The 19,289-nt window shown below is 46.8% G+C and overlaps 2 protein-coding genes and 3 long non-coding RNA genes across 6 annotated transcripts in view; 1 reads left to right on the top strand and 4 right to left on the bottom strand.

Annotated features, from left to right (window-relative positions):
• Positions 1 to 619, bottom strand: part of ESYT1 (extended synaptotagmin 1) — a 19,216-nt gene extending 18,597 nt beyond the window's left edge. Inside the window, exon 1 of the mRNA XM_069079190.1 lies at positions 161 to 619. Within this exon, the coding sequence (XP_068935291.1) occupies positions 161 to 538 (378 nt within the window). The 5' untranslated portion in view covers positions 539 to 619. The remainder of the gene's footprint in view (positions 1 to 160) is intronic.
• A 3,862-nt stretch (positions 620 to 4,481) lies between these two features.
• Positions 4,482 to 8,438, top strand: LOC138154425 (uncharacterized). The gene is made up of 3 exons (XR_011166607.1): positions 4,482 to 4,701; positions 7,306 to 7,359; positions 7,455 to 8,438. It is a non-coding gene; the product is annotated as an uncharacterized lncRNA (long non-coding RNA).
• A 5,265-nt stretch (positions 8,439 to 13,703) lies between these two features.
• On the bottom strand, positions 13,704 to 16,216 carry ZC3H10 (zinc finger CCCH-type containing 10). Its single transcript, XM_069079161.1, is given in 3 exon segments — positions 13,704 to 15,144; positions 15,146 to 15,705; positions 15,842 to 16,216. Coding segments are annotated over 3 exon segments (1,422 nt in total). The 5' UTR covers positions 15,912 to 16,216; the 3' UTR covers positions 13,704 to 14,352.
• Positions 16,217 to 16,601: 385 nt separating this feature from the next.
• LOC138154423 (uncharacterized) lies at positions 16,602 to 17,735 on the bottom strand. The gene is made up of 2 exons (XR_011166605.1): positions 17,626 to 17,735; positions 16,602 to 17,144 (listed from the first exon to the last, which is right to left on the bottom strand). It is a non-coding gene; the product is annotated as an uncharacterized lncRNA (long non-coding RNA).
• Positions 17,736 to 18,192: 457 nt separating this feature from the next.
• Positions 18,193 to 19,289, bottom strand: part of LOC138154407 (uncharacterized) — a 1,753-nt gene continuing 656 nt past the window's right edge. The window contains exons 3-5 of one of the 2 annotated variants that reach the window (XR_011166602.1): positions 19,183 to 19,240; positions 18,803 to 18,825; positions 18,193 to 18,526 (exon numbers count right to left, since the gene is read on the bottom strand). This is a non-coding gene — a long non-coding RNA (uncharacterized lncRNA). The remainder of the gene's footprint in view (positions 18,527 to 18,802; positions 18,826 to 19,182; positions 19,241 to 19,289) is intronic. The other variant, XR_011166601.1, reaches the window with a different exon arrangement.

The raw sequence follows: 19,289 nt of genomic DNA, 5'->3' as shown, positions 1-19,289 counted from the left end.
GGGCGGTTGGGCTGAAGTCTGAGGAGCTGTCCTGAGGATGGCGATGCTGGAGGATGGAGAGGTGGGGTGGGGTAGGTGGGGGGAGTCTCCAGAAGTCCGGCAGCGGGTAGTCCCGGGGGACTGGCCGGGACCGCGGGGGATGGGGGCGGAGGGCTCTCACCCAAGCGGGCAGCTCGCGATGGCTCAGGTAGAGGGTCTGCGCCGTGAGCCTCTCCTCGTTGTCCAGAAGCTGCCGCGCCGCCCGCAGGCTCCGCTCCTTCTCGCCGCGGACCCGACGCCAGCCCAGGTAGAGGGCTAGGCCGAACAGCACGAAGCCCACGCTGAGCCCCAGGGCCCCAGCCAGATACACGGGCACCAGCACCAGTAGCCTCCGCCCGAAGGAGCTCAGCACGGCCAGCGCCTCGCCCGCTGCCCCAGGTTGCTGCTGCGGCGGTGTCGGCTCCGCCGGGCTGCTAGGGTCCTGCTTGGCCGGCGCCGCCGGGAGCTGGTCAGCGGGGCTGGCCACGGGGCCGGGACCCTTTCCAACGGGCCGCTCCATGGTGCCAACGCCCGCCCGCACTGGAGCCCAGCTCCGCGCTGCCCCGCCTGGCTGCCCCTGTCCCCCAAGCAAACCGAGAAACCTGGGGGCGGGGCGGTCACTTCAGACCACGCCCCTTTAGGGCAGCTCCCATTGGCCCACGCCCCAAGACTGGGGCGGAGCCACGAGTCTAGACCCCGCCCCTCTGGCGGGGAGGCGTGGAATCCAGAGGGGCAGAGCCCTCTCTGATTGGGCTATGAAACACTGGGAGGGGACGCTCCGGGACATAGGGGGAAAGAAGAGTCTGATTGGCTTGAAGGAGAGGAGGAGGCGTGGCGCACAATTTAAAGAGGGGAGGCCGGAGTAGGCGGTGTCCCCACGTGGGATGGGTGGGGCTGATGTGTGACGCCATGACGAGCTTCCCCTCCTCACAATTGCTTTGGTTTAGGCTGAGCTGGCTTTGCTAAAAGTTTTGTAGATGTTTAGAAGCGCCATTATCCCCAAATATGGATAGGTTGGGAGGGATATGCTGAGGACACTGACCTTCCCTTATCCTCAAGCCAAGGATGCCAAAGCCCATTGCTTCAAGGGGGTCTTTCGGAGATCCAGACTAGAATGCTAGGTTTTGCCACCATCTTCGTTTTCCGTCTACCCCAGGGGGATGTCAGCGGGACGAACTGGAAAGGAAGCACTGAATTTGAAGCCCTTTCCCTCAGTTCAACTCCTGACATTTTGCAGTCTAGCAAATTGCCATTTGCTACCTCTATGATTTCCACTGTCAGATTAGGAGGTTGGACTAGACTAGATTATTTGTAATCCCAAATCTGGGAGAGCTACAGTATCAGGGCCAAGAAGAAATGATGAAGGACTGGGACAGTGTAGCCTGGAAAAGGCAACTCCTGAAAAATGGTATTTTTAAATCTTCGGGTTACTTTATACTTTATTCTTTCTTTGCCATGGGCAATTTGGGGGAAAATGGACTCGATGTAGCAGGAAAGAATGAATCGGTTAAGTCTTTGTTCTTGATAGTGAGTAGGCCCCAGAGATATAGATGAATAAAATCAATAAGTATTTACTAGGTTCCTACTATGTGCCAGGCACTCTACTCTGGTGGATGTAGGGGTAAGGCATAGTAGGAAACAATGTGAACAATGAATTCTTCACAAACTATTAGTAGCCATATGAAAGAATACTCCAAATCACCAATAATAAGAAAAATGTAAATCCAAACAACTCTGAGGTTTCACCTCATACCCAACAAATTGGCAAATAATGGCAAAAAAAAAAGGAATAATTAATGTTGGAGCCGCTGTGAGGAGATATGTACACTAGTACATTGTTGGTGGAGCTGTGAATTGGTACTATGGTTCTGGAAAACAATTAGGCAAAAAAAGGGTGACTAAAACCCTTTTTACAAAAAGAAAGGCTCCAAAATATTTATAGCAACACTTTTCCTGGTAGAAAATAACTGGAAATAAAGTAGATACTCAGTAATTGGGGAATGGCTAAACAAATTGCCATATATTTATATAATGGAATATTACTGTGCATATAGAATATAGAAATATGAACATGATAAATGAAGAGAAGCTTGGAAAGACTTGTTAACCTATGAAAGGTGAAATAAGAAGACCCAAGCAAACAATACATGAAATGGCTGTAACAATGTATATAGAAAGAATAATAGTCACGAAAAAATGTATCTTTAGAAGAATGTTGTGCAATTATAACAAGCTTGGCCCCAAAGAAGAGATATGAGAATACGCTTCCTCCCACTCTTTGCAGAAGTAGATGGTTCATGGATTTACAATATTTCATATAATGTCATATTTTTTCTATGTGTTTTTCAGTGTGTCAGGTTTTACTGAATCTTTTTCTCTTCCTCTTTTAGAAAATTGTTTTAGCTCTCTGGGGGAGGGTATGAAATAGCATTAAGGGGGGAAATCTAGGTGACATAAAACAAAAAGATATCAATAAGATCTATTATTAGAAATAAATGCTGATAGTTCAATGCCATCAAGTTCCATTCTCAATTGTACATAAGATTTTTTTTTCTTTTTGGAGGGCAATTAGGGTTAAGCGACTTGCCCAAGGTCACAGGGCTAGTTTTTGTGTTGTGTCTGAGGCCGGATTTCAACTCAGGTCCTCCTGACTCCAAGGGCTGGTGCTCTATTCACTGTGCCTCCTAGCCACCCCGAGATTTTTTTTTTAAGAGAACTGTATTCAAATCAAGGGGTGAACTTTTTCAAATTTCACCTACAATACAAAAATATTGTTCTGGCATCTATAGACACCACATTAAGTGACTCAAGGATGTTGTAATGCTTCTTTTAGAGAGTTTCTAAAACCTAAAAATCACATACCATATCAGGATAACACTTCTGTTATTACTCAAATAGGACAAAGAAGGTGGTGTGATGAAGATGTTTCTCCTGATGCTGAGAGTTGGGTGAGGAGAGAGATCACTTTTGAGTTAAGACAATCTAGATTCAAGTCCCAACTCTCACAGGTACTAATTGAATGACTGGACAAATTGTTTAACTATTCAATATATCCAGCAATTCTCTAATACTTAGTTGAAGAAACAATCAATTAATAATTATCTGTTAAGTACCTTCAATGTAAAAAAAAAAAATGTACCTTCAACATGCCAGGCACAAAAGACACAAAAGAAGCAAAAGACAGTCCCTGCCCTCAAGGCATAGTCTAATAGGAGAGACAACATGCTTACAAATATACACAAAGCCAGCTCTATCCATCTGTATTGGTAAAGAAAATTTCCTCTCTAAGAGTTCCCTATATCAGTGAAACCACAGGTCCCAGAAAAAAAAAAAATTTGTTGTTGTCTTTTTGTTTCTGTTCTTTTGGTGTTGAGAGTTGAGGATTGTTCAGGGGCCAAGAAATGAAAGATGCCACTATAGCCAAGTAGGCCTGCCAGAAATGTGTGTGAGAAGCATGGTGGAGAGAGACTTGTTCTGTGTGACCTCTGGACTTGAAGTCAGGACAGGTTTTGTATCCCATCTCTGAAAATTCTTTGCTGGGTAACTGGACAAATTATATAACCTCCATGACCCTCAGGTTCCTCATTTGTAAAATAAAGCTAATCACTTATAACACTCAGCATAGCACTTGCTCCATAGTAACCCTGAGGGACTTATCTCCCAGAGTTGTTAGGAGACCCAGATGGGATAATGTAGGTACTTTGGAAAACTCTATAAATGTCAGTTATTTAGACTAACAGGTTGTCGTTCAAGAAAAGGAAGATCAGAAAAGGAAGTGGGCTGGTTATGTAGTGAGGGTGAGGAATAACAGATGGCCAGTAAAAATGTTGCCCAGGTACCCATGAAATGTAAAGTAATTTAGATCCTTTATGGAGAATCTGTGGTCCAACAAGAGACCTGGATGAAAACATGTGGGTGGGTTTTGATTTGCACAGATGGAGAGAATATCCCATCAATTGAACCGTGGATAGATAAATTGAAGCATTAAAGTCCTCATCCTGTAGGCTGAAGGCCAGCCTAGTTAAGTTTGAGTGGTTCATCAACATGGTGGTTAATGACTGATAATTTTTTTTTAACAGTAATCTATGAAAACCATCTATCAAGTGATGTTTAGTTTTGAAGATCTCTTGACATCACAGGTCTTTGTAGCACAAGTTTCATTATTAGATGTAATGCCAGGAAGTTTCAGGCCCAGCCCTGGGTCTGAGCCCTTTCCCCCTCTCCCCACTTCCTAGGTGCAGGGGCAATGGAGTTGGGTGCTAGAGAAGATGCACCACTCTGGCAGACCGTTTTTCTGGCTCTTCGGGGTGTGGATTTTATCTGACATCTACTCAGAGTAGATGTACTCTGAGCCCCTGGCAGCATTTCATCAGAGCTGCTCAGAACCTGTCCCCGCCCAATAGCCTAACCTCAATTCTCTAATCTGGGGTTTCTATTTCCCTTTTTTTTTTCTGACTCCCTGGGGCTGGTTGCATCTAAGCTTCCCTTAGTCTGCAAAATCTGTTTAGGACTTAGACTGTTTCCATCTTCCTACCTCTTGTCATTCATTCCTCCACCCCCTCCAAGGAGGAGTGAGGTTGGAGCAGGAGGGAAGGGCCGGGTCATGGGGGAGGCTGCATGTGACTGATGGCTCCATTCTCAAAAGGAAACAGCTTTGTTGCAGGGAGGGAAGAAGCTTTCAAGGTAAGGGTTACTGAGCATTGGAATAACGGGGGAGGCCAGGGATATACTGTTCCTCGAAGAGTTCTCAACAAAGAGGCAACCTTCCACCTCCACACACAACACAACACACACACACACACACACACATTCACTGGCTCGCTAGCCCAGACTGACTGTATCTGCAGGGTTAATAGTCCCCTGGAGGTTCCCTAACCTTTCATATCTGAGCATCGGAAAAATTAGGCTCTCACCACTATGGGCAAAGGGGACAGAGAGCCTGGATCCCTCAAGTCCCTTCCCCCAGCTGGAGGTAAGAAGTACCCAAGCCCAGAAGCTGCAATGCAGACATCTGGTACACAAACACCTCATCTTCCTGCCTCTCCTTGGCATCCCTACTGCCTACGTGCCATCTGGTGGTGGTTGGAGGTAATGGACAGACTGGGAAGGTGGAGGGGAGAAGGGAGGGAGGTAGTGGCCGTTTCTAAAGATTGGGGCAGTGGAGATATTGAAACTTCCTAGGACTATAACTTATATTAATATGTAATTTATGGACATTTGCTTTGTAATGATGTTATGCGAAAATTAATATCCTGACCTGATACTTACCACCTATATAAACTTGGTGGGCTTCAGTATCTTCATCTATAAAAAGGAGCTGGACTAGAGAGGCTCTGAAGCTTCTTTCAGCGCTAGAGCTACAGAGGAACCTATGTGTAACCCTTGGAGCTGCATTTAAACAACCCATGATGGCAAACACATCTTACAGGGGGCATACTTTACATAGGATTGTGTGACTGCCACTAAAATCATTCTCCAATGCCTCATTAAAGTTCATTGGTTATCTTGGGTTCTTTAGGCAGAAGACCACAAGCTCTGGCACAAAAGAAGACAGACTTGGAGTGTGTCCCAGGACTCATTCTGAGAAGTTCCTTAATAGGTTAGACAGGAGCTGATGGATTTTTTCAGCCCACAAGTAGTTCCTGAAGACCATTCACCAAGCTATGGGAGGATGGGTATTGCAACCTGGTCGGAAGATATAGTACTCATCTTGACAAGATTAAAAATCCTAAAAAATATATTTTTTATTAAAGACAATCAGGGTTAAATGACCTAGCCAGGGCCACACAGCTATAAGTATCCAGAGGTTGGATTTGAACTCAAGTCCTTCTGATTCCAGGGCAAGTGATCTATCCACCATGCCACCTAGCTGCCCCTCATAAAGCATTATTCTAAGGAAATGGTCTGGTGTTGGATGGTGCAGGTCTAATATACCTCACCAGAGCTCCACCATTCTCCATTTGCACAGGAAGCAGGAAATCCAGAATCCCAAAAGCAACAGAAAGAAACAGAGCTAGCCAATTCTGGTCCGAAAGATGCAGGTCTTGTCCACTCCATCTTCTCATCCATTTAAAGTGTAAGATCCCTGATTTTCCTGGGAAAGGGGAAGGAGATGTCTTCAGGCTCTCATTCAGGGTGGATCATCATCAGGTACCAGGGAATGCTGACCAAGGAATTTCCACTTTAACATGATCCTTTGATAATCAGTCAAAAAGCATTCCTTATGCACCTACTAAATGCAACAAAAATGGGAGTTTTTGCCTTCAAGGAGTTTACATTTGTTAAAGTCCTTCTTTAAATGTAGAAACCAGACCTGACCTCAATGTTAAACACAGATGTAGTCTAACTATGGCAGAGGACAATAGGGTCGTCCTATTAATCTCCCACACTCATCTTCTCCGACTGAACATCCACAGGTCTAGCAATCATTCCTCATGACATGATCTCACATCCCTTCACTAGGACATTGAATTTGAAGTCAGAGGACCTGTTTCAAATCCTGCCTCCACTATACTTCCTGTGTGATCTTTGAAGATGGCTTCAAAGTTTCCTTACAGTTTTAAGTCTGTGATCTTGAATGCTGATTAAAAAATTAATTAGCTTTTAAGACAGACCATATTGTTGACTAGTATTGAACTTGTCTTTTCATCTCTTGTCTTTTTCTTATGAACTGCTTTCAAGATAGGACTCTCTCCCTCCCCCTCTCCCTTTCATCTGAAGTCCAAACTTGTACAATTGATTTGTTAGATCAATTTGTAAGACTTTATCTTTTTTTTTCTCATCAAAGGCCCCCTGGCCCTTTGACCCACTTTAAATTGGCTTCAGCTTTTGACGTATTTAGAGCTTTTAAAGTATAGAATTTAAAATGGCAGGACTTCACAGTGTTTATTTACATTTTATAAGTGTTCTATATGTGTAAAATAATATTTTCAACTGGAAAGTACAGGCGTGAGCACAAGGCTTGGCCTTCTCTTAGTTCCTATGATGATACCTACACTGTTAGACTACAGTTTAGTACTTCTTTGTATCATGAGGCCAAGAATTTCCATGTTGTTTGTAAACAGAATAATTGAAAAGCACTAAAAATTTTATGGAACAAAAAAAAATTGACTTTAGCTTAACTTGCTTCTATGCCCAGTCTTGACTCCACTGTCTTTAATGAACCACTAACCATCCTAAGTCACAGAACTAAAATTGCCACACAGTCCTATCCCATCTAATGCCATTGACTTTTTAATCTTCAACCTGGATAAATTCCTGATTTGATTTTTCTACTCTTGATCCTAGGCTGGCGAACATTGCCGGAGAAAGTTTTGTGTAACCTGCATTCATCCATGCTATGTAGGTACTCTTATGTGATTAATTACTGTTTGGCCCACAATGATGATGATTCATCTTGAAAGAGAGCCTAAGGACATCTCCCTTCCCCTTTCTAGGAAAATCAGGGATCTTACACTTGAAATGGATGAGAAGACAGAGTGGACAAGACCTGCATCACCAGAATTGGCTAGCTCTGTTTCTTTCTGTTGCTTTTGGGATTCTGGATTTCCTGCTTCCTGTGCAAATGAAGAATGGTGGAAGTGTATTAGACCTGCACCATGTGGGAAAGGTGCTGAGACCCAAGACTATTTGCCGATGATTGAAACCAGAAGAAGAAGAAGAGACAAAATCATGACTGATTCTCCCTCTGAATCTTCAGCCTCAGAAAACCGAACCATGGAACCGGAACTGAAGAGGGGAAGACTGGGTGCTCTCCAGTCTGGACACATGTACCCTCTTCCCTTACAACCTTTTCAAGATCTGTAAGTGTGGTTGGTTTGAGAATTTCCCCCATCTCCCTGAAGAAGTGGGAGGGCAATTGGGAGGATATTATCTGTTTGCTTTCATTTTTACCATATTCCCTAGGTTATTCAGCCACAGTAGTTTGAATACTTGTGTCCTGTGACTACAGGGGTGTGGGTATTGATGACTGAGAGAAGAGATTCCAGATGTGGGGTGGCAGATCTAGTCACAGATTCAAATTTTTGTCACTCTGACTAAAATCTGAACTCCACCAACGTTGGGTCTTAATGCTGCTTGGACTTCCTTGAAGGGACGAGCTGTGTTAGCTGGAGGGCCCTAAGCATTCCTGGGCTGAGCATCACCCAGTGGCCAGTGAAGATAATACAGCCTGTAGGAAGGCTAAAGACACGTGCTAGAGAGGAACTGAAATGGTTAGAGGCTAGCTAGGGGCCCAAGGACAGTGCCACTGCATGGGCAACTTAGATAATCAATGAAGGGACACATTGCCTTTTTAGGCATGAGCTAGTTTGGATTGCCTGACTCCCCTGTCCCATGTAGTGGGCATACAAAGCATCTCGTGGAATGTACATATGAAGGGTTGCATGTAAATTTTATTTCATACAATTTATAGTGCAAAAGCTCCCGTGTGCCCTGTTCCCTGTTTTATTTTGTTCTTGTTGTCCTTTTCTCTCCAATAGGGGTGGCTCCAAACTTTTCCCTCTCTCCTCAAGCTTCCAATCACCCCTCACACTTATAAGAGATGGAGGCAGCCTCCTAGTTCACTCTGAGAAGTTTGAGGCCATCTAAGTCCCCTCAACCTTCCTCTTTTATTCTAAAAAATTCTGATTATTTTCATCCATTCTTTTCTCCTGTATCAAAAGAAGAGGGAAGGGGCAGCTAGGTGGCAAAGTGAATAGAGCACTGGCCCTGGAGTCAGGAGGACCTGAGTTCAAGTCTGGACTCAGACACTTAACACAAAAACTAGCCATGTGTCCTTGGGCAAGTCACTTAACCCAAATTGCCCTGCCTTCGCCCTGCAAAAAAAAAAAAAAGAAGAGGGAAGCTAGGTAATGCAGTGGATGGAGCATTGTGCTTGAAATCAGGAAAACTCATCTTCTAGGGTTCAAATCTAGCCTCAGAAACTTCCTAGCTGTGCGACCCTGGCTAAATCACTTAACTGTTTGCCTCATTTCCTCATCTGTAAAATGGGCTGGAGAAGGAAATGGCAAACCACTCTAGTATCTCTGCCACAAAAACCCCAAATGGGATAACGAAGAATTAGACAACTGCACAATTTCTTGTTGTTAAGAATAATCACTCCACCCTTCATTCTGTCTCTTCCTGTCTTCTCCATGACTTTCTTCCATAATTCATCTTGTAACAATAGCTCACATATATACAGCACTTTATTATCCCAATTTTGCAGATGAGGAAATTGAGTTTCAGAGAGGTTGTGATTTGCCAAGACATTTGAACTAAGACCTCTCCTGACTCCCAAGTCCAGTGCTCTCCCTACTTTACATTGCCTCTTGCCTTTTCATGAATCTTTCATCTCTCCTTCACTCTTGATTTCTCTACAAATATCCTGAAGTCTTCCCTCAAACCATCCATCCATCTGCTGTAATCTTGGTCTTCTCCATCATGGTCAATTAAAAAAAAGTAGTTATCCTTTGATTACCACCATTTTATCACTACCCTTGTCATCTGACTTCCCTGTCCACCACTCCACTAAAACTACAGCCATCAAAGGCATGAAGGCATACACTTGAACTTCTTTATAGGGAGCCTGAGTGAGGCTGCTGGATTGCTTGAATTTGGGAATTTTGAAAAGGCCATCAGGTGTCCACACTAATTTCTCCAATCAGTTGGTGAGCCCCCTTAAGTAGGGGGACACCAGACTGCCTAAGAAGGGGCAAGCCAGCCTAGGTCAGTTAGGGCCAAAGTGTCTTTGCTGACTAGCAGGGGGGTCCAGCTTAGGGGCCCCCCGGGGCCCAAAAAAGGGAAACTTTGGTCTCCCCCCCCCCCAAATGTGAAATCCAGTGACCTTTTTTCTAGGCATTATCTTCCTTGATTTCTCTTTAGCATTTGGCATTAATGATCCCTTCTTCTTTCTTAATAGCCTTTCTTCTTTCAGATTCTTCATTTCCCTAGCCCCTTAACCTCCTGTCTTTTTTTTCCTCATCCCAACCTCTTAAGAAGGGTTTTTCCCAAAGTTTAGTCATCGGTTCTGCTCTTTCTCTACACTCTTACCTGACAATTTCATTGCTCTCAAAGCTTTAGCTATCATGGAATGAGTGAATGAAAATGTATTTATTCCATAATGGTTATGCTTATCATACTACATACACAACTCCCTGATCTCTGTCTCTAGCTTTGATCTCTTGAGTTACAGAATTGAGTCTCCAACTGGCTAATGGTACCCCTCTACTTGGGTATTCTGGACAAACTATCCTTCTTGTCACCTCCCTTATGAGTTCTGCATTTACCTGTCTGTGAAACGTGTTCTCAGAACATGGAATCCTCACCTCAATTAAAAACCTATCTGTCTTTTAAAGCTCAACTCAACTGTCATCTTCTCTCAATGAGGATCCCCTAATTGGTAATGCTCTTTCCATCTCTTTCTCATATACATATACACATTATTAAAGTAACTTGTGACACACAACCAGACTGTAAACTGAACAAGAGGGAGGACCATGTTTTGTCTAAACGTTTTACTTCCCCAGGGGCCTGGTACTGAATTCTATCTAGAGATGCTCAGTAAATGTTTAATTGTTGAATTCCTATTAAATTTAATCTTTTGACTCAATCAATAAGCATTAAGCACCAACTATATGTCAAACATTGGGCTAGGTGTGGGGTATACAAAGACAAAAATGAAATTTCCCTGCCCCTCAAAGAGGATTACAGTCAAAATATACACGTATAAGTATGTATAAAATAAAAGGTAATTTTTTTTCAGAGTGGGTAAATGGAGGAGGAGAGGCATTAGCAGCTAAGGAAACAGGAATGACCTTATATAGGAGATGGTGGTTGATTTGAACCTTGAAGAAAAGTAGATTCTAAGGATCAGAGATAAGAAAGGGTGCATTCTACTCACTAGCCCAGCATCCTAACCTGTCAAAAACTTAGTTTTACTGATTCTGTTACCTAACAAATTAGCAATTCCTTCTCACTTTTTGTCATTCATACAGTTGCTAATTAATATTTGTATCTATGTCACTGATAGAAAGAACCGTCCTGAAGAATGACTTCATCCTGGGCAGCAAGCAGCCCTTTGAACATGCCCAACTGAACATCATTATCATGCATAGTTCCCATTTTTGCAGTTTATCCACAAGGCAGTTATGAATAACAAATGCCTTGATAAACTTAATATACAGTTGTTTGCTCTCCCAATCTGGTATCCTAACCAAAAAAAAGGAGTTAATGTAACTTATTTTTAGCTCAATTCAACAATCATTTATTAAGTACCTACCACGTACAAGAACTTGCTTGCTGGGTGCTCAGAAAAAGAAATTACAAAGACTCTGCCCTCAAGGAGAGAGTATTCTAGTATGACAGTGAGACATGTAGACAAATAAGGGTATGTAATACCATGAAGAAAATGATTGAATCAATAGAAAAGGTCAGAGGGACATGGAAGAGTCTAAGGGAGGGATGGTTTCTTTCTGGGAGGTCCATGAACTTGGTTTTTTTCTTTTTTTTTTTTTAACATTTTGACAACCATATTTTAATATAATTGGTTTTCTTTGTAACTCTGTATTTTATTTAATGCCTTTAAAAACTCCTCTGAAAAGAGATCAGTAGCCTTCAACACACTGCCAAAGATGTTCGTTACACACACAAAAAAAGGTTAAGAATTCTTGGTCTAGGAATTAAGATTATTTCTAGGTAAGGGTCTTAAGGAAGATGTACACTGGAGATATTAAAACTGAAGTCATCTACACAGTGGCAATAATTGGAAGACCCAGGAATCAATTAAATTTACCAAGTGAGATTGTATAGAGAGAAAAAAGGGGCCAAGGACAGTCTTCAGACACCCCACACTTCAGAGAGTGGAGTAAGAAGCAGCAGTGAAGAAGGCACTTGGATAAATTGGAAAGGTAGAAAAGCTTCTAGGAGAGAATGACACAGATGGGAAGGGAATAAAGAGGCGGCAGTGATTAGTAATGCCAAATGCTGCAGGATGGAGGATGAAGACTTGAGAAGCTGTTAGTAGATTATGACCATTACTTCCCTGGAGACCTTAGAGAAAGCAGTTTCAATGTTATAGTGCAGTTGGAAGGCAGATTGAGAAGGGAGTGAAGGAAATGTGGAAATGGGCATAGGTAGAAGGGACTAATAAGCTTGACAAGCTATTTCTAGAATCAAGCACTCAACAAACATTTAAGCGACTATGGTCCAGGTGCTTGTGGATACAAATACCAAAAAAAAGAGAAACAATCCCTGCTCTCAAGGATTTTACGCCCCCATCAAAGAATGACAGAGAACAGAGATCTTAAGGTGTGGAGATGAGGGAGAGGTCAGGATAGATGGTTTCAGTCTTCTCAGGAATGCTGTAAACAGGGTACATTTAAGAGCAAGTACTTGAGAATAAAGGAGATTTAGAATAGATGCTTGGGGAAACTTCCTAGGCAGCAATGAGAAAAGTGCAAGGATTGTTATTGAGTGTGAAGCAGTGAGAACTGAGTTGAAGAGCACAAATTTGTGGGGGAAACGGCTTAGTTTTGTGACTTCTTCCAGAAACTCCACTGCTTGTGAGTAGCAGCAGATAAGGCAAGGAATAACCAGGCTTAAGAGATGAACAGGACAGGAACATCACCCTGCCAATGAGCCCGTGCTGGCTCCTGGTGTACGCCACATTCTTTTTCAAGTGCTCATAAGAATTGTTTAAGAATCCATTTTTAGAATTCTAGGGATTGATGCCAAGCTTACTGGTCTAGTTTCCAGAATCTATTATTTTTAAAAACTGGAACATTTGGCCATTTTCAATCTACTGGAATGTTTATTTTTGGTTTCTGACCCTGAGTATGATCATGGAGGAATCAGGGGTTCTGGTCTATTTTAAAGCCCCTAAAAGATACCACAGTAAAGTTCATCCCTTTAGGGCCTTTGAAATAGACCAGTATCCGAGCCCACCCTTTCATGAGGTCCAGTAAGAGAGGGCACTTTCAACTTTTTCCTCAGCTCAACCAACTATTGAGGCTTCAATTTTCGAGAGGATCTGTTGTCAGCTAATGAAGCCCCACATTGGCAACCTTAGGGGATCCGACAGAATCTCCTCTTTACAGGTGGCAGGAGAGGGATCAGCAGAATAGTGGAGACTAATCTTATGAGAAATGACCCATCTACCACAATATCACTCAAGGCCGTAAAGCCTAAAATGTTGGCCTCTGAGGTAAGGAGGGGCAGGAGAGGCATCAGTGGCCATTAAAATTCAGATGCAGCTGGAGAGGGATCGAAACCTTGTTTGGCACAGTCCACCAGCCATGGATATCTCCCCCTCCCCCACCCAATTTCTCTAGCACCTGCTATTTCAAAGTCAGGGAGGAAAGGGCAGAATCTGTCAGCTAGATGAACACCCCATCCCAGCTTCTCAGCAATACCTTTCATTGCCCCTCCTCCACCCTTGACCCTAGGAGCCCTGGTTAGCAAGACTGCCTGGGAATAACACTGCATTCAAGACACAGACAAGTTATTTTTAAACCTTACCATGTGTTGCCAGTCCCCTTACCCCCAACTTGAATCTTTACAGATCCACAGGGCCTTTAGTCCTGGGATTCATGGCTCTTCTCATCTCTTACAAAGCCATTTCCATATTACGCACGGGTGGGTTGTGTTCAGATTTTAAAATAGGACTCCCAACACACATAACCTTCCAGTAAGTCTCCATTGCCTCCTTTTGTGAAAAATAATTATTTTATTTCTTTGGAAAATGGTGGGGCCCTGCTCTGTGGACTCCTAACCCCACCTGGCTTAACAATCCCTAGCCCACTGCCCTGAAACATTAGGGCTTCCTGGTATTCCTTTCCCCAACCCTGGGCCCAGAGAAATCCTCACACTGAGAATGGGCCAAAGTCTCCAAGTCTGAAAGCTCCATACTCTGACTTTCCTTAACCCCATTACCTTCCCTTTACAGGGTTTGGGCTCATTTTAAAAAATCAGTGCTAGAGTCTATGCTGGGAATATGGGGGAGAGGGGGGCAGAGGGCAGTATTTGGGAGAACTCAAAATCCCATCAGCCAAGTCTTTCTGGGACCACAAAAACCCTTCCTTCAGTCATCCCTGCCTCACCTGGCAGCCTGTAGTCCTTGCTCCCTTGTAGGCCCATCTGGTTGGGCTTGAGGAAAGCTGTAAAGGTGTGCTTCTTAGAAGGCCGGGGAAAATCTAGCCTTCCCTCACCTCTTCTAGAACACCCCCCAGTACCCATAGGTCTGCTATCCTCATTCTCTTGTGAGTTCCCTTCTATGAACATGAAGGGATGAACAAGCCCTCTTCTCCCACCCTCTCTGCCAGGGAGGAAGTATCAGAGAAGTATCCAGTAACCTGGTCAGTGCGGCATGGCAGTGATGCGCATGCTCTGTGAGGCAATGGGGTAAGTCACCATGGGAGTAGTGGTGTGGCTCATTGTGATTCCTGCCAGTGGCTGGGCCATTGAAACAGCCACGGGGGCAACGGACACTGCCACCGGGGCCATGGAGACTGGAGGTGGGGCCATGCCTTGGGCAATTGTCTGGGCCAGAGCGGCCGAGAGCGGTGTGATCTCTGGGTTCAGGTGAGGGGGTGGCGGTGGTGGCGGAGGGGCTGTGGGAGGTGCTGCATTAGTTGGTGGGGCAGCTGGTGCACCTGTGGGGGCTACAAGCTCTTGCTGGGACACAGGTCTAGGCTGCAGGGCCTGGCTGCTGAGTGTGGTGTGTGTCTGGGCAATGCCGTGGTTGTAGTTGGTGACAGTGCCCACGCTGGGCGCCAATGTTTGTTCTGTGGCCGGTGCTGTGGAGCTCAGGGTCATGACCTTGGCCTGGTTACGGAACTGGGCATTCTGCTCCAACAGGACTTCATTGGTGGCCAACAAGTTGCTGACCTGCTTCTTTAGCTCTTCCACCCGTTTCCTGAGCATAGCATTCTCCTCTTCAAGCAACCGGCACTCTAGTCCCCGGGGTGGGGCCAGGCTATATTCAAATGTCTCAAAGTGGGAACTATCTGCGGGGCACCCACCCCCTCCCCGACGACGTTTGGGGCAGGGATCGTGGTCCTCAAAGCTCCGCTCAGAAAGATCATATGTGTCATAGAGATCATGGCGACGGCTGGTGGGGGCTGGACCTGCAGATCCCCCTCCACTGGTGCCCCCCCCCACCCCGAGCTTCAAACTCAAAGTCCCGCTGCAAATGGCGGAACTTGCACTTGGCTCCACGCTGACAATCCCCTTTGAGGAAGTCCCGGCAGATGGGAACCTCCTCTTTGCCATTGGGGAGGTCAGCTGGGGAGAGGCCCAGGCCAGCTGCCACCTTCTGCCTTAGCCGTGGGGGGAGTTCACCTGTCTTCTTGTAGCCATCCTCATCCTCCTTGGAGCCATGGATGAAGCGGCAGTTCAGACGGCTGCACTCTTTGTTCTGGAAGTCATGGCAGAAGATGAACTCGTTCTTGCTCACCCCCAAGTTGGACACTTCGCTCATGTCTGGGTGGCGGTAGCGACAGCGCTTGCCCCGCTTACACACATTCCTCAGAAAGTCCCGGCAGATAGCATCCGAGCTGCCCGCATTAGCTCCTGACCCAGCGCCACTGGTCTCCTCACTGCCACCACCTCCAGACCCTCCATTACTGCTCCCTGTGCCATTGGTATAGCTGTCTCGGTCAGGCATTCTGGTCCCACTCCAAATGAGTGGCTTCTTCTTTTTCCACCACCCTTGAGTACAAATGGGAAAAAAGAAAGCAGTGTCAGACAAAGGGATCCCTGGAAAAGGACTCTGTCTCTGCCTATTCTTGGCAGTGAGAGACTGGCCCAAGGGGCCACTAGTAGATTCTGTGCCTACCATACTTACAGACTGGAACTGCTGCCACCGCTGGAGTATGAAAAGTATCAGGAGAGGTCTTGCCTAACCCCCAGTGCATCTGATCTTGTTGGGAATGATTCACTTTCCTTGCTTATTTTGGGCAGGGGAGAAGGACAAGGGGGTGGGGTGGGGGAGGGTTAAGCCACTCATCTGCTGATTAATGATGGTTAGTTAAAGAGGACAGTGTAGGATTCTTCCTCCCCCTCTCACTGACCTTATTAAAGTCACTGGAATGAAATCAAAACTTTTCATAAGTGTTTGAAGAAGCTTTCAGGGTGGGGGAAGTGAGGAGTTGGAGACAGGATGCTAAGGGCACTAGGGAAAAGGAGGTGCATAACCTTCATTTTTATGCTCTGATCTACTCTGTACCTTTTCCAAAGGTCCCTAGGTGGAGGGGTGAGGGGGGGTAGCTTCTACATTCCAAACCTCCAGACTTTCTGGAACCCTGGAAAAAGGGAGAAGTATCACCAGCTTGGAAGCCCCTAAACTTTTCTGGGTGTTTATTACATGGGGAGGAGAAGGATTCAGCAGCTGTTGCCTCCCCACCCAGGATAAAAAGCTTTTTGGGAAACAAGGCCAAAATGGGAGGAGGAAGTTAATCTGAACCCTGTCAATTCCACAGAAACCACCTTTCTGTCCCTCCTCCTCCACCAAGACCCCTTCTCACCTCCTACTCCTCAAAACCCCACCCCTGCTCAGATGGATTTCATGAGAGGTCTGACTTAACACTAAGCCAGGCTACTCCTCAGACTCATAAAGTTCCTGTTTATTTATAGACTCTATAAAATCCTCCTAAATCTTCCTCTTTCCTCAAGTGACATCTGCACTATCAAGTCCACTGATCTGCTTGCCCCACCCTCTGGCCCAGGTTGGCCGGCTCGGTGACCACGACTGGCCACCAAGTGCTTTCCACCAGAGGCTAAGGGCCCCCTCTGCTGCTTGGGCCGGCCCTCGCTGCCACTGCCCAGCTCGCTTCAATCCCTCCTATCCCTGTCTCCCCATGGGGCAGGCCCGAGATGCAGCTCGAGCTAGATCGGGGCAGCCAGAGCGGTGGCCGGGACTGCCCCACGCCCGGCCACTCTCCCCGCAGGAGTGTCCGGGCGGGCGGATACCTAAGTGGTCTCAGGTGGAGTCGGGGGCTGCTGCAGGCGCGCACTTCCACATCACTGAGGGGGATCTGGGCGGGTGGCGGAGCCCGAGGGGAGGCTGAAGAGTTTGGGGGTGTGCACTCTCGAGTCTTGACTTAGGGCGCCGGGTCCCTCACGCTCCAGATCTCTGCTCGGCTTCCTACCTGTCAAAGGGAGGGGAAGTGGATAGGAGGAGGGTCTGGGGACAAGCCGGGCTCGGAAGTAACAAAACATGGGAGAGAGGACAACACGCGTGGGGAAGCGGAACTTTGGGCCGGGAGGAGTCTGGGGAAGACAGCGTGCATAGTGCAAGGCTGGCCCGGGACCGCCGGGAACGAGTCGGGCCGAAGCTGGGGGAAAGTGAGCGGGGTCCCGGGGGCTGTGCGGCCCAGACGCCCGGCGGCGGGCCCAGCTGAGCCGCTCGCTCGGAGCCCCAGTCAGAAGACCGGGAACCGTGACGTCACGGGGCAGGGAGAGGGGCGTGAAGCGCCAAGCGGAATACCTGTGCTCTGGAGCCGCGCCGCGGGGCCTAGGCTAAGAGAACGGCCCCGCGGGCCGGCCCGCGGCCGAGCCACACCAGACAGGCGTCTAGGGCCAGGCCCGGCCCGGCTCCTCCCCTTCGGGCGCCGCCTCCCCCTCCCTCACCTGCAGCCGGAGCCACCGCCGTCCCCGCCGCAGCCGCCAGTACCGCCTGCCGGCGCCTCCGACTGACAAAGAGCCGCCCACCTAGAAGCACTTCCGCTTCCTACGGAAGAGGCGACGCTCTAGAAGTCAGCCCCGGAACCAAACTCGATGGACGCGGTAGCTGCGCATCCGGTCCCAGGAAGCTCCCAGCAGGCTCAGCGCGTCACGATGGTAACAGAACGCTTTGCGCAGCGTGATAACCGGGAAGTTCCGCGCACCCCTGCAACCTCGGGCTCTACGCTAAGGAGCCAGCATGCCACCCACCCCAAATGCCTAGGGGCTTTTTATTATTTCCCACCCCCTTCCTGCCACGCCGCTCTTCCATTCCAGCATCTCAAACCACTGCCAACAACTCCCGCTCTACCCATTTTCATCACCAGGCACTCGCCGCAGAGCCAGACATGTTAGGGGTCCCTCAAATAGGGATGCATTCGATCACCTCAATTCCCCGAGTCCTACTTCCACTACATGCCTTCCAACAGTAGAGGCAGTAGGAAACAAAGGCCTTGAAAATAACACACGAGCTCATTTTTTTCAAACATGAAAGTAGCGAGGATTTATTACACGGGTGTGCTACACTGTAGCCACAGAGAAAACAATTAGTCCGGAATGACAAAGTCCCATGGCACAACGCCTGGTGTCAGCTAAGTGGAATCTGCATGAAATGATGGCATGGCCTCTTGTCAGTGTCAGATGGTGGAGTTGGTAGAGTCCTCCCCAGGGTGGGTGATGTCTCCCGAAGGTTTCTGCTTTCCTGAGAATGTCACCAAGGGTCATTCCATCTCTGCTCCCGTGGCCTCGGTGGTCAGCACAGCCTGCTTACTTGGACCTCTGCCTCATCTTTCTCCTCTTGCGCTTCAGCCTGTAAAGGGGAACCAGGTAAGCCCTCCAACTTCCTAAGGAGTCAGTATGCAACTCAATTCCAATAGAAAGCTACGTACATACACCTAAGTTTATTATTTTTGTTCCCAGTGACAGCAATCACAGGAGCAAAAAAAAAAAAATGCAATCAAGAAATTAACCTATTTCCCCCAACTTCCTTCTTTTTCAGTACTTATTAAAAAGTCATAGTTTTTATTTTTGCAAACATGTCAACCACATCCACCCATCAACCCGAATCTTAAGGAACTCTACCTACCTACGCATTCGCTTCTTCCTCCACTGTAGTCCAAAACGAGCCGGAGTAAAATAAGAGTCAATTAGCACCAATAATATTGTTAATATGTCCCCAAACAAGCCAACTGAGTGTCCACACCGATTCTCCTACGTTTCGCAAAACAAAGCCGGGCGCGGGATCCCTTCTCTAAAGCTTTGCTAAAAATTAATTTCTCCTTAAAACCCGGTCCACTCCCAGAAAGCTCAGTGCATTCACCTGCTGAGGACAGACCTACTGCACTACTCATCCCACCCCGGAGTTCAGAATTGATAATATAAACGCAACTCGGTAAGAAGGGAACCCTGACAATCCCCAGGTCTAACCAACCCCTGCCTCCCATTCCTCCACGCCCCTGGCAGTACCTAGCACAGTCAGGCTTTCCTCCTCTACCCCTCCCCCAGCTCCCAGGGATCTTGGACCCTGGAGGACAAAGCGCAGAGCCACAGGCCGCTGCTTCCCACTCCCTCCC

This window comes from Petaurus breviceps, unplaced genomic scaffold (genome assembly GCF_028583685.1).
Source record: "Petaurus breviceps papuanus isolate PSGF00001 unplaced genomic scaffold, PetGlider_PUasm1.0 154, whole genome shotgun sequence".
In the NCBI taxonomy this organism is placed as follows: domain Eukaryota; kingdom Metazoa; phylum Chordata; class Mammalia; order Diprotodontia; family Petauridae; genus Petaurus; species Petaurus breviceps.
This window is presented reverse-complemented; position numbering and strand designations above follow the sequence as displayed.